Source organism: Hibiscus syriacus, unplaced genomic scaffold (genome assembly GCF_006381635.1).
Source record: "Hibiscus syriacus cultivar Baekdansim isolate YM2019G1 unplaced genomic scaffold, ASM638163v2 tig00110474_pilon, whole genome shotgun sequence".
NCBI lineage: Eukaryota > Viridiplantae > Streptophyta > Magnoliopsida > Malvales > Malvaceae > Hibiscus > Hibiscus syriacus.
In genome coordinates this window covers 684,497-699,906 of record NW_024062753.1, presented here as the reverse complement: position 1 = coordinate 699,906, position 15,410 = coordinate 684,497, and the positions used below count along the sequence as shown (strand labels likewise).

General features: G+C 32.8%; 1 protein-coding gene and 3 pseudogenes across 1 annotated transcript; 2 read left to right on the top strand and 2 right to left on the bottom strand.

Annotated features, from left to right (window-relative positions):
- Nucleotides 1–406: 406 nt before the first annotated feature.
- Nucleotides 407–2,312, bottom strand: LOC120128021 (probable prefoldin subunit 5). The gene is made up of 4 exons (XM_039145801.1): nucleotides 1,986–2,312; nucleotides 1,786–1,889; nucleotides 1,588–1,665; nucleotides 407–761 (listed from the first exon to the last, which is right to left on the bottom strand). Exons 1-4 carry the CDS (start codon nucleotides 2,191–2,193, stop codon nucleotides 678–680), a joined length of 474 nt encoding a protein of 157 aa, XP_039001732.1. The 5' UTR covers nucleotides 2,194–2,312; the 3' UTR covers nucleotides 407–677.
- Nucleotides 2,313–4,459: 2,147 nt separating this feature from the next.
- On the bottom strand, nucleotides 4,460–5,507 carry LOC120128009 (annotated as a pseudogene).
- A 5,899-nt stretch (nucleotides 5,508–11,406) lies between these two features.
- On the top strand, nucleotides 11,407–13,933 carry LOC120128056 (annotated as a pseudogene).
- Nucleotides 13,934–14,450: 517 nt separating this feature from the next.
- On the top strand, nucleotides 14,451–15,357 carry LOC120128118 (annotated as a pseudogene).
- Nucleotides 15,358–15,410: the final 53 nt, after the last annotated feature.

Below are 15,410 nucleotides of genomic sequence, written 5' to 3'. Positions count from 1 at the left end.
GTTGCTCTCTAGAGACTTTCAACCTTCATCACCGACTATTGTGACAACACGATGACTACACAATGAAAATTCATCAACATTTCGGAACAAAATACGAATGACAGATGAGTAAAACTAGACATTCTTCCTTCTGTATTTTGGTTTTGATTCTATACTTTTGAGCCACCTGATTTGGCATCTGCCGGACTGAAAACAGAAGAATGAAGATTACCATCTTCTAACCATTTGATGTTGATTCTCTTAATCAAATGAAGACTAAAACGCCTATTGATATGACCAACTCGGTAAGATATAGAGCAGAATGGTAAGAAATGCTGGAAAGGCTTGTGCCATATTCGTGTTGTAATCAATCAATATTGGAAGAGAGATGGAGAATAGGTTGGAGTTTCTAGCTTTAACTGCAAGCTACCACAACATAACTTCTTTAATTTAACATCACAAAATATTCAGAAACTTGTCGGAAGTATAAAATTGTTAGAAATAACCAATTATGCATCTCTAAACAACCGGCCACTATAGATTATGAATTGGAAAGATCATCATTTCTACCTATCATAAAAAATGAAAGCATTAAGAAGATAACGTTTAACATCACCAACAATGAAGTTCTAAGCAATCCTTTTCGCAGCATCTTCAGAACTCAATGATAATAAGATACTTCCGAGGTCATGCAATTCCTAACTTGAAGGAGATAACTGCTTTATTTTTGCTTGTAAAACTACTCCAGCTTCATCAGCTAATGTTTTCTTCTTGGATGCAACCTACATGTTAAATTAGACAGTTCTGTTACCACAAACGGAAAGCAATCTTTAACAATCAGAACATATTCAAAGAACATGGGCAACATAATCACGTCAGCCGAAAGAAAGCATGAATATTAAAGTGAAGGAAATCCATCTCAAGTTGATTAATTAGGCTCTAGTGTTTTGAGTAGTTGCATCTTTTTCTTTTACCCCAAGAGAGCCATGATTAGCATCACCCTGCAATAAGAAATTACAAACATGCATTCGACTAGCACATGTACAAAACACAACTAATCACAAGAGTGAGGAATCCTTCCTTCCCCATGGTGAGGTTTTCCAATCTAACAATATCAGTCGAAGAATCTCTTAAAGTAATCAATCTAGGGACAAATTACAACTACCCATGAACTTGGATTTACTCTAAGTCGTTTATGTGTCCACCTTTAAGAGGTGATATCTAGCTAGTTGTGGATACCAATGCCGGAGAGCTTAGTATCATCTAGCAACGAGAAATTACAAAGAATGTATCCACCCACAAGCATACGAAACCAGACTAACCAGAAGAGAAAGTGATCTTTCCTTCTCCACAGTGAGGTTTTCCATCTAACAGCATCAATTTAAGAAGCTTAAAGCAATCAAATCTAGTGGACAGCTAACTTAAAAGTACTCATGAAGCCTGAAACTTAGTCTAATTACTTCATCAATCCACCTTTAATTGCTGATATCTAATTGGTTTAAGAATTAACAAGTACCCATCAACTTTAACCATGAAATAATAGAGCTATTGCAATAAAAAACTTCTTTCCATCAAAAGAGTGATGGTCTAAAGCAAGAATAAAGGTACCTCAATGAGTTGGTCGAAATTGGATTTCAGTAAGTTGATCTTACGCTGGCAATAATCTTTGCCTTGGGCCATAGTTTTCTGGAAAAACAAATTTCAATACGAAACAAACAAGGGAAAATTAGATCGTACTCCAGCTGGTTGAAGAAAGTAATAAATCAGAAAAAAAAATATCATATCAATAAAAAATAAAATAGAGACCTCAACGAAGTATCCAGTGCCGATATCAACGAGAACCTTGTCGGCATCGTCAAGTATGCCCGGAACATAGAGCGAAGCAGTGAGAGGAACCAACATTTTCTTCCCTAAACACCCCCAGAAAAAAAATCAATACAAATATTGTATTACTCGAAAAAGTAAATGAAGAAGGTGATTTGACAGAATATGGGTGAATGATGGACCTTGGGGGCGGAGGGAAAGGTCGTGGAGGGCGGCGGAGGCGTTCTCTAGGCGGCCGGTGGCGGTGCGGATGTTGTTGAGGCTGTCTTGTAATAGATTGACTTCAATATCAGCTTGTTCTTTCACTGCTTTGAGCTGATCCAAGCTCATCATCTCCAAGTCCGCCATTCGAATCACTTGCTGGCTTCCTGCTCCCCTTGACGACGCCATTATTTACCTTTTTCTTTCAGCTAATTGTGCCCTTTCTCTCTTTTTCTTGTGTACAGAAAATCTTATATTGAAAATGAATTCGAATTTTTCGGTGAAATCACAAATCCTGAATCTCGGTTCAAACCCTATTTCATAAAAAATTAGAAATATTATACATAATCATTGAAATAATAATAATTTCATAAATAATATATAGAAAATATTAATTATTTTAAAATATATTTAAATTTTTAAAAATAGATAATAAAATACTTCAACATTTTTTAATATTATTTGTAAAATTTACCAATGATTAATTAATATAATAAAATAGCTCCACAATATCTTTTAAACAAACATTACATTTAATTCAATAAATCTCTATAAAACTCAATCTATATTAGTTGATTAAATCAAATAAGAATAACTTTATAAATGAAAAATTTATTATTGTTTTTATTTTTAGTTAAATCTAATTTTTAAAAAGTAAATTTATAGTTATACTTAATTATATATTATAAAATAATTATTTTGAAAAGGTTTGGAGAAATTAAAAAAAAAACTATTTTTACCAATTTCTTTTATTCAGGAAGAATACCAATTATTTTAAATTTCCTTTGCATATCAATTTTAATAATACATAAGATGAAATTTCAATAACTTAACTAAAAAATGTAAACATTTCGATTTTTATAAAGGCGATAAATAAAATTTATGATTAAAATTTGATTTAAACTACTATATCAAATAATAGACAAATAATTAATAATAATTTGACAATTAAACATTAATTTAATCAGAAGTATTATTATCACATGAACTTGAATATTGTAGATTTAAACGTAGCTTACGGTACAACTCGACACAAAAGCTTCAAACTAGTTTCTTTAAAATGTAGCCAGAGATTTGGCTGTTACCCTACACTCTTAATTTAGCATGTCCATGTTATGCATAAAATCGACCATACTCCATTATGAATCAAATAAATTACACAAAAATCAACATAAAATAAGATTGCATTTATGAAATAGTTATCACAAAAAGAAAAACATTCTACTTTATTTTAATTAAAACTTCTAATCATACTAGTAATTTCATGTTTAAACAAACTATTGTAATATTTCATCTTCTTCGAACGTAAATTAAGACTAGATAATCAAACGAGGCAATGTAATATAAACCGCACAATCTATACAATAATGAATGAGTAAATGAAACTATCATAAATAACCAAAGCTGTAAAACTTCCAAATGCATGTATATGTAAAATCCCAATACCAAACTAGAACTTCCTTAAAATGTATGTAACCAAACTAAAAGCTTATACTCTGCTTTCCCAAATTTGAAAGAGCCTATTTTATCACAATCTCCCTCATGTAAGAAATAGCTTATGTTCACGGTACAAGCTGCCAATTATCAAAATATCAGTTAGGATTTCATAACACAAATGATCCACAACAAATGTACATTCAAATTGAACATGAAAATGCCGGGAATATGATATAATTCATACCCGTAACGAAATATATATATTCGGGCATAGACATGGGATATGATCCTTCGAGGACCCTTCACACACGAGAAAAGACCAAACACGCCCATGACAAACAAATACTCATATCAGACAATTAAACCCAAACCCAAGTGCCATAACATAGCAATATATTTAATGAGACAATAACACCAAGTTCGGCAGATTTTTCTTCCCATTCCAGTGGTTAAACAACAAACAACCTATCTATCTTCCATCTAACAAAACATACATAACATTTGAAAGTATGGAACTTGACGATAAGACTGCATACATTTTATTATTTGAAAATTTTTACTATCAAATTCATATCTTACAGCTATTTTTAAGGACCATATCCAACACCGAATCAAACAATTACACACAATACACATTTGAACATGGAACCGGTGTAACATAACTCATACCTGTTGGACCCGGATACTGGGATACTACACTAAATTTATCAAAGAAATGGTGAAGTCCTAAAAGATAACACTAAATTTATCAAAAAAAATGGCGACAAGTCCTAAGAATCTAATAGAGCAACATCAAGTTGATGAAAATTAGATATGCTCATTATCTTCTCCACATTCCTGCATAGTTCTTTGCCAAAACAACAATAGGAAAGCTTCATCTATTTAACTGGTAAAACAATTTGACCACCATTGAACACCATATGTGAAATTGAACTATAGTTCCAATATTCAACAACTCAAAACTTAAAACCAACATAAGGACAAACAATGGCAAGAGAGGAATACTCAGTTACTCACAATACTCAATCCAAACCTTCTTGCCTGGGCTCCGGATTATCACCTGAACCCGAACCTGAGCCACGACCTCCGAAAAGCCAGGGAGCGATATCCTAAAACTCCTTTCGACAATCCGATTATCCCCCGTAGAGCTCTGCACACTACTAGCAGCACCGCTACCGCCACCATCACCACCGCCACTATCGTCCGGTGCCCCACGAACCCTCCTCTCATAATCAGGATCATCCGTAGGCAACTCATGACGACAGACAGGACACGAATTATGCAATTCCAGCCATGGAAATAAACAATCTTTATGATAAAGATGCTTACAAGGCATTTGCATCGCCTGAGATCCTTCCTCGAACTCGTCCATGCAAACTGCACATTGGTTGAACTCCGAATTCAAGTGATTCTTCGTTATCTTCACCGAAGGTAGATCATCCATAGCTGATTTCGATGCCGGGGGAGATCCATATCTATTCGGGTCATTCTCAGCCAGCTGCTGGATCAGTTGCTCGAGTCCCGGTCCGATGAAATAATCCCCAATGTTTGCTGGAAGCCGAAAGCTGACTCAGACGGATTATTTTCGATCACGAACTGGATATTTGCCCCGCTCGAACGGAGATCGTTAAGATGATTCTGGAAGAAGGTAAACGGATCGAAGGCGAACGGGTCACCCCGACCTGACCGTGACGACCCGAATACATTAGGGCTATTAGGGTCAGCAGAAGCCTGGGATGATGACGATAAAAGGAGGGGGAGAAGGGCAGAGAACGGGTCCGGTAACGATGAATAGGAATCGTCAAACGGAATTCGGCTCGGATTAAGGAAGTCGAAGCCGGAATTAGGGTTAGGGTTTTCGTACTCTTCTAGGAAGCCGTCATTACATAAGGGACAGGAAGGATCAGAGGAAGGGGAGATTGTTACGGTGACGGTACGGTTACATTGGTAGCAAAAGAAATCTTTACCGGTTACCACGGCGATAGCAGGGCCGCTGACATTCCCTGCGAACGACATGTTTTCACGACTGCGAGAGAGAGAGACAGAGTGTGAAACGGAATGTTAAATCTGAGGGTTTTTCTTAAAAATATAATATTTATATTGTGAGAGATTTTATTTTTTTTTCCTTCAAAGAGTCTTCTAGCAGATCCATGGGCTTTCCAAACTAAAATTTTAAAGCGTAAAATGTACAAATGATCCTGACTATACATATTATTTTATTGAATTTCTTAAATATTAAAAATTATAAAATAATTTTTTAACTATAAGATATTATTTTGTTTAATCTTTGATTATAAAAAATTATAAAATGATCCCCGACAATTCATATATTTTAAATTCGTCATTTTACGTTAAAAATTGATGACAGTTTGAGCTAGACTTTAATCTGCTGACTATGATACGATAAAATTCGATCACAAAAACTCAAACGACTATCATATCTCAATCAATAGGTTAACATCAAACTCATAGTGTCATCAAATTTTTAACGAAAAAGAACGAGTTTTGAACATATAAATAGTCATGTGATCATTTTGTAACTTTTAATAGTAAAAAGACTCAACAAAGTAACATCTAATAGTTTGAGAACTATTTTGTAATTTTTAATAGTCGATAGACTCAATAAAGCAACAACCTATAATCGGTGGATCATTTATGTACTTTACCCAAATTTAAAAATATATAAGACAAATTACAAATTTAATAATTGAATTTTACTCTCACTCTTATTTCACTCACTATATTTTTAATTTTTTTTAATTTAATCATTAAATTTTATATATTAATTTTTTTTTGTCACTCAATCCTTTTCTCCTTAACTCTATCCCGACGTAACATTTTTTTTATTAATTTTTAATCAATTGTATTTTATTTATATATATATATATATATATATCCAACACCAATTCATCTTCCAATGAAATCTCTATATATATATTATCCAACACCCAATTCATCTTCCAATGAAATCTCTCCACTGTCTTCTCTTCCCCTTCTCATCTCTCCATCGGTTCATCTTTCCTGTGAAAACATTCACCTCTTCTCTTCCCATTCTAATAATTGCATCCTTCGTCACCTTTGTAACACTCATAATCCATATAATTATACTTATACAGATTATAGATGTCACCTGAAATTTCGTAAAATATTTTCTTATTCAAAATGATTTAAAATTTCTTTTATTAAAATGGTAAATGATATTATAAAAATAGCATATCATATCAAATCATCACATACTATTTAAAAATATATATTAATATGAATTTATGCTATATATATTGAAAAAGAGTAAAATAGTTTAGTTTACTCATTATAAATCATTTAAAAAATAGTTCAACAAAGCAACTAGGACATTAATAATTACATGTCACTAACAAAGTCAAAATTACATCATAGGATATCTTACTGATATTGTAGTTTATTTCTGGATGTTCGGAGTGCCCTGTACTCTTTACTCTATTATTGGCTTTTTACCTACGCGTGAAAATCATCACACGCTAAGTATATACTTAGTGAGGCAATTAAAAACAATAAACATTGTAATACAACTCATGCATGAATTTCAATGTCAAAAACAAATGACATAAGATCATGTTACCTGCATATCCAATATTTTACCATGATCAAAATAATATAACTGAATATAAATTTTCTTACCAATATACTTGCCATTTATTCCATAAGCTCGTAAGCTTATTTGCATGCTTACCATTTATTAACCAATAAACCATAAACCATAGCCCAATTTAAAACCCTAGCCTAATTTAAAACCCTAAGAACCCTGTGTATTTGAGTAAAATACCAACACCTAAGGTCGTGCCCACCACCTACATTAAGTTTACGCCATAGTGCTAATCTGGATATACACATAAGGTCGTGCCCACCACCTACACTAAGCTTACGCTATAGTGTTAATCCAGACATGATATATAAGGTCGTATCCACCTTCCCGCACTTAGTGCCCTCACACACTATAGTGCTATTATAAACCTACAGCTGCTATACTCTATGGCATGCCAGTTATACTCTGTGGCGTGCCAACTATACCCTGTCCCTCAATGACTTACTTGGGCATATAATATATTTTATTCAATCTATCCATGGCAAAGTATATTATCATAATTTAACATTAGGGCAGTTCATACCCAAAATAATATTCATAGTAAAATATCACATTATTCATGATCAATGCATTATAATTTCACACTATGATATATCAATGTCATATCGAAGTTATAAAATGACATAATATCATGCTCATAAAACAAGGTCGACTTATCGCAAGTCTTCCTGATGATGTATAAAAACATCTATGTACATGATGTATAAAATATCTATGTACAATGTCATGCATGTATTGCACTCACCTTAACACTTTATATATTCCAAAATATATGCCTCACTATGTTCTAATAAACCCTTTTTACACTTGACTTGCTTCAATCACAAATCAATCACGATCTGTATAAATCACAAATTCATAACGATACACATGTTAGTATTGTACTAACATAACTCATCCCAAAACAACTCCATAATATACTTGAAACTCATCTTCTACCAAAATATTTAACACTTAATAATTCCTTTTAACACTGGCACCAATTTTTCCAATTTACACAAAATGGTCCTTCACCATTTTATCACTTAGATTCTTAATACAAATAATTCCAGCATTGAAATTATTACCATTCAAATGCTTTTACAAAAACATAATTACATTTAAGTATCCCAACTATGCAAGTGTTGTACTTAAATCACCAATTTTTTCAAACTTTTAAAATAGTCATATTTCACATATAAACACTCATTTCAATTCCAAACCAACATTTCCCAGCATAGTACATCAACTATTTATACAAACATTTAAAACATTTCCAAAATTGATGAATTGGTCTCCTAACTTTTCAAAAATTACAAAATGGTCCCTGAATTTTTCTAAGGCTTGTAGAATACTTTCTACATCATTTCCAGACCTTATATAATTTTTCCATAATTTTTCTCACTCAAATACATCATGGCCGAATTTTTAAAGAATAATTTCTATAAAGATTGAACATGTTTTAACCATAAATCAAGCTTGAAAATGAATTTACAACATCTAAATCATTAAGATTTATCATCAATTTCATGAATCATATCATGAACATAAACCCTTAGATTTGGGATCTTTGAAATCCAGCAAGATTAGAAAGAAATATTGGTACCAAATGATAGCGTTTTTCACGTAGATCACTTTCCTATTTCCCAACATAACTCGAATTTCAAAAGAATTGGCTCAAAAATTGAAAACAAAATGTTTTCTTACCTTTGGGAGGAGCTCACGTCTTTGCCGGAGAAGATGAAGAAATTCATATGATAATTCTTCATTTTTCTTTATTAATAATGAATAAAAAATCATTAAATATTAAATTATCACTTTACCCTTGAAATCAAAATATCTATACTAACCAACCCAAAATGAACTTGATATTTACATTAATACCCAATCACAAAATCTTATCATTTTTCAAAGTCAAAGATAACAAAATATTTTCCTACTTTACCATTTGCCCTTGCAATTTCCAAAACTTACAATTCTGTCACTTTAATCCAACAGTCCAAATTAAACATGAAATTAAACCCTTAAATATTATTTTCCAACATTTAAAAATGTGAAAATAATATATTTATTTCCTTATTTTCGAGACCATTGTAACTTTTTAAAATTACCATTTTGGCTCCTGATCTTTTCAAAGTTTATACTTTGGTCATTATCTAAATTTTTGGGTATTACAGCCTTTGCCGCTCAAAATTTCTCGAATTTAGTTCTCTACGTGAATTAGGAAGCAAGAAAAGAATTTTTCGTCGTCGCTTGAGAAAAGAAACTCTTCTAATCACTACCACCATCCTTAATCCGCCATCGTTATCCAAGTTTTCTAGGGTTAAAAAGGTAAAATATTTGGGTCTTGTGAATTGAAGAAGACAATGAATCGTGAGTATGAGATTGGTGTTTTGAGAATAAATAGTCTTACCATGAATGACTTTGAGATCAATATCCAAGTAGAAAGCTTCCTCAAAGATTTGTTACCCATGTTTATGATTTCTGATTGTTTCAAGAAGCTTTTAGGTCAATTTTGCCATGTTCAAAGTCTTGACCTTGTAATCTAGATCCGCTAAAAGCTCATTCATTCTGTAGTCTTGTTGGGCGACTTCTTCCTCTCAATTCGTCGCCTTTTTAGTCGAAGAGCCACCGCTGAAGGATGAGAATGGTTTGGGTTAGGTTACAGATGATTGTTGTCTTTCTTCATGGTTTATTAATTTCTGGAACTTTGGGTTGTGAAGGATATTTATGGATTTAAGTGACGATTGCTAAAAACCCAAAGAAAAATATGAATGGGTGAAAATTCTGAGCATTGAGTTTTAAACGAGTTGAGATTGCAATCTTGGTATTGATGGGTTAGAGAAAACTCAAACTCGGAGCTAAATCTTGGAATTATTCTCCAACACTCACATAAAAATTGATTTGTGAAAAAAAATTGGATTAGATCACTTCCCTACTTTATCCAACACATAAACTCATTTATGGTTGTTATTTAATCCTGATCATGGCGTTGTTAAAAACTTAACGGCACATGGCCACAGTGATCAAAATAATAAATGTATAAAGTTAAGTGAGTTAATTGAAAAAAATTAAAAGCACAGTGAGTGAAACATGAGAGAGTGTAAAGTTCAATTACTAAATTTATGGTTTACCCAAATATATAACTTTTGTAAATACAAAATAAAATAAAATTAAAACTAAGTTTATATTTACTTAAATTCCAATCAATATATTTAATTGTATGGATGAAAGTTTTCTTAATAGTTAAATTTATTTAATATTGAGTATTTTATTTTAAAATAAAAAAAATTGATAAACAAATTCGTTTAAGATGATTAAATAGTTAGAAAAGATATAATTTAGATGAAATTTTCATGCAAAAAAGAGTGTGTAACTGCTAAAAATATTAAAAAATTATAAAGTTAACTTCTACATGTAATAAGAAAAAGAGAAAAATGATGATTTATATAAAATATTTTGTTTCCTTATTGATTATTGGTAGATACGTTATTCCATATGCGTGTCGCTATTGATATTTGTTAGTTTAATTTAATAGTAGTCTTCGATAATTATGATCAAGATCATTTTATAAATTACATCAATCAAGATAATTTTAATTCGAAAACGATAATTTAATAAGTACTAACAACTTATTTTATAATAGTACCTTAATTATTTTTAACAATAGCTTTCTTTTGTATTAATCATATTTCATTGACAATTTTCAATAATATTATATCAAATATGTGTCGAAATTTATTGTTCAAAACTTAATCTAAATTCAAATGTAATAATAAAGAAATAATTTAAAATTATTCTAACTTTATCGGATTAAGTTTATTGGAAATTTTTTAGATGAAGCAATAATTTAATAATAAGAATATTAACAATTCACAAATAAGTAAAATAATAATTCACATAAACTAATAATTAGTTATTTTAAAAATAATATAGTAACCAAAATAGATGAGAGGTAAAGTTCTACGATGCGACACCCTTAATATATAATTAAAAAAATGTTATTGGTTTTGTTATTATTTAAATAACAAAACCGGTAAAAAATTATCAAAACATTATTATTTCTATCGATTTTGTTATTATTTGACATTTTATCAAGCTTGATAATATATTCGGTAAAACGCTACCTAAAATATTATTTTTTTACATGATATATTAACAAAACCGATAAAACGTCCAATAATAATAAAACCGATAGAAAAAATAATATATTTGATATTTTTTTATTAATTTTATTAATTAAATAATAATAAAATTAATAATATTTTTTTAATCGTATATTAAGATTATCGCGAAGTGTAATTTACCCTTAATTTTGTTTAGCGTTATTAAATTGTTTTATTTTCCTTTCCAATCAAACAAAAAGCAAGAAAGGAACATTTTAACGAACTACGTCACTCTCCAATCATTCATTCCCCTTGTTTTTCTTCTCACCAATCTTTAAATTAGATTCTTCAATTATCATCTGGTTAGATACCGCCCACGATCTCTTTGTTTTTTCATTGAACCGCCGGTCAAAGAAAATTTCTCCGACGGGGAACATCAAACCGGAATCGGCGGCGGGCGGTTCGAGTAGGAGGCTAACGATATGTCGACCGAACATAAAGAACAAGAACCAAACCCTAATGTTAACGACAACGACAATTTGAACAGTGAAAGTAAAAATGAAGAACGTCGGTCATCGACGACAAGAACTCCTTTCACTAATCTCAATCAGGTCGATGCTGACCTGGCTCTTGCTAGAACCCTCCAAGAACAGGTAAAATTTTATAATTTTATTTTGGTTTTCTAGTTTAAATTTTGTTTTTGTTTTAAATTTTACTTCATGACTTGTGTGTATCATTTTTTTGTATGTGTTGTAGGAAAGGGCATATATGATGCTTAGCATGAATAATGACGGGAGTGATTATGGAAGTTGGGAGGCTGAAAGCTATTTACATTATGACGATTTCGATGATCTCCATGATGATGATGATGATGATGATGATGAGGGGGAAGATGATGGCACTGATGATGATGCGGATGTGTTTCATCTACATGCTCAATCTGAGAATGGGGATGATGATAACAACCCAAGTGGTGAACTTGATCCTGCTGATTTTTCGAGTGATGAGGCGTATGCTAGAGCACTTCAGGATGCTGAAGAAAGGGAAATGACTGCTAGAGTGTTGGCTTTGGCTGGTATTAATGGTAGTGAGTGTTTATTACTATGGGATTCTTGTTGATTACACAAATATATGACAATGTTAAAGAGATTTCACTTAAGCTTTTACTATTTTGCAGGAGAAACTGTTACTATTGAGACTCATGGACATGGTGGTAACGCTCAGGTGCAACTTCTTGTCAGTATGATTCTTGGTCCGAGTTCTGTGCTTAGGCTTGTTTGTGGAAAAAAAATTCAATCAGATAAATAGTTTGCAATCATAGGGAATGTATTGATATCTTAACCAATTGTCCTCTATGTAACCTTCTTTGCTTAGATGCCACTTTGCTCGAGTTTTCTTCTACTGAAACAATGATTTGAAGTTTTCATGAGTGGGGTATTGCACTTGGAACGGTTTAAAAATGGATGGTTTGAGGTTATCTGGGTTTCGAGTCTCCATATAAGTGTATCTACTACTTGAATTACCTGAACTAGGTGCGAGTATTGGACATTGGTATGTGTCTGACATAGGTATATTCATACTTCTAAGTTTTTTTATGTACTTTGAGGGTCATATCTGATATCCCCATACTCATATCTAGATATGTGTCCGGTAAGAGTGTTGGAAATGGGTACCTGAAAAAAAGAATGAGGAGTGGGAGCAACGTAGAAGTGTATTATATTATGTTTCGATGTTTTTTGCTTGTCGGCCACATTTTCCATGGAGAGCTTGTTAACTAGGAATTGCTCTATAGTCTGTACAAAGAATAAGCAAGCAGTTTGTCTTTAAATTTGTTCACCTGTTGTTTCTGTTTATCTAATTTTATTTTATCCCACTGCTATTAGAGGAACATTTCTTCCTTCTCTACCTTTCAAGTCTTTAGCCTTTTGTTGACATGTGTTTGCAGGATACATGGGAGGAAGTTGGTCCCGATGAACTTTCGTATGAGGTAAGCTACTGTGAAGATTCGAATTAACATTTTTTTCTGCTCAAGCACTCATACTAAGCTTGATTCTATCATTCAGGAATTACTTGCACTCGGTGAAGTAGTTGGAAGTGAGAGCAAAGGACTTTCAGTTTATTCAGTTACCTCCTTGCCTTCCGTAACATACAAGGCTGGGAACAGTCACACTGGAAGCAATGATTTGTAAGTTTGGATGCCATAATCTTTTTACTTTTTATGCCTGAACTTTTTTTCACTCAGAGATTAAAGATGGACCTGTATCCTTGTGTTCAGGTGTGTCATATGCCTTGTAGACTACGAAGAAGGTGACTCCTTAACAGTGCTTTCTTGCAAGCACTCATATCATCCTGAGTGTATAAATAATTGGTTGAAAATAAACAAGGTGTGGTTGTTTATATTTCCATTTAAGCATGTCATATACGTATACAAAGCATCTTCCTCGTGTTTTTGTCGAAGCTCAAATTACCCCCATTTCACTTTCGTTTTTTTTTTGCTTTGAAGCAACTTTTTGTTCATGTCATACCGGTTTATACAACCATCATAAGTTACCCTTTTTTTTATCTTGCTGTGTTACTGCAGGTCTGCCCTGTTTGTAGTGCCGAGGTCTCAATTTGAGGGTAAAGGTAGTATTTTCGGACCATCGTCATCCTCGAGCCACAACATAACTGCTTGTTTTTAGCAGAATGTTCCACCTCATTTTGTATTTTGAAAATAACTTGTATCAACACATGCCTGTATCAATTCTCTCTTTATTTAACTCGTGTTGAACCACCTTTGGAATTAGTTTCCTGCCTTTTAACTTTTAAGGCCATCAGCTGGGGTTTATTAAGAGAAAACATTTCCAATTTTCCTCGCTAAATTTTGATTGACTTCTCTCATCTTCCCACTTTGATTCTTGAATTCTTTTCCCACATTAGTCCTCGAACTTGGTTACTTTTGCCAACTTAGTCCCTATTTTTTTAGATTCATATTAGTCCCGGAAATTGATAACTTTTACCGACTAGGATTCAAATAAGGACTTAGATGTTCATAAAAAGTCTAATGGAATCCAAGTTTAAGGACCAAGTTGGGAAATGTTGTCAAGTTTAGGAACTAATGTGGATTAAAGGAACTAAAATGGAATTAATTCCCCCTCTTTTAACCTTTTTATTTCTATCAAAACACAACCAACTTAAAAACAATGCCTAAAACATGTTTCCCTTGGTACTGCACCCTCAGCAACTTCTATAATAAACAAGAGCTTCACCCAAAAACCATGTTCTTTCAGCATCCCTAACTTGAAGAAATTGTCTTCATATAAATGTTGGTGTGCAGAGCTTTGGTTAATTTGACGACTTCTTCCATATTGGATTTCGATCATTATGATCTTTTGGGCATCGATAGCTCTTCTAATCAATAACAGGTTAAAATGGCTTATCGAGCGTTGCAAGAGCATTTCCCTCCCTGATATTAGTGCATCTATGGGCATGATATGGCTATCGTTCTTAATGAAGCATATTTGGATCAGTTTGATCCTGGTTCTCGTTTGGCTTATGACAAGGTTGTTGGAAGTGTAGGGTGAGTACGCGATCTTAATTCATAACTCACACGATATTATTATGGAAACAAACTATGAGTACAAATCTTTTTCCCACCTACACAAACTTTGTTTACTCACTCATAATACGTTCATCACATGCTAATCCAAATATGCACCAGACATGGATACGAGCGTTGATCCAAAGATTGAAAATCTTGAAAAGTGCAGCAACAACAAAGAAGACAGAGCTAAGGAGAAGTGTCGATGGGCGAAACCAAGTGAGCAAGGAGGAGTGCCTGTGGACGAAATCAAGTGTGTTGGTTGCTTTAAACGTGCTTTGTTTGCTGAGAAAATGTTTGGGATTGAATCCTTGTATGGAAGAAGTCGAGTCGTCGCTCAATGGGCTGATTCCGAACATAAAATCCTGGAAGCTATTGAAGTGTGCCCTGTTGATTGCATTTCGTGAGTACCTGATCCTTAACTTACTTTTCACATACCATATGTCCATACAAATGCCGAACACGAATGCTCTCTTATGATATTGTCTACCAACATTGTGGAGATATCAGATCCTGCTGAGCTGGAGTTTTTAATGTCGAATCAACCTCAAGGGAATGATCGAGTTGGTGTCAGCAATACGGTGGGTGCTTGTGTATCGAACATATTTGTTGATGTGCTGATATTTTGATGCCATGGACAAAGATGCTAATTAAGAATCAAAGGCATCTGCCAATGCATACA

Coding starts and splice junctions, on each gene's coding strand:
- LOC120128021 (XM_039145801.1), bottom strand. CDS start 2,193: ATGGCGTCGTCAAGGGGAGCAGGAAGCCAGCAAGTGATTCGAATGGCG. Junction 1,890..1,985: donor CCTTTCCCTCCGCCCCCAAG/GTCCATCATTCA, acceptor GGGGGTGTTTAG/GGAAGAAAATGTTGGTTCCT. Junction 762..1,587: donor ATTTCGACCAACTCATTGAG/GTACCTTTATTC, acceptor TTTAACATGTAG/GTTGCATCCAAGAAGAAAAC.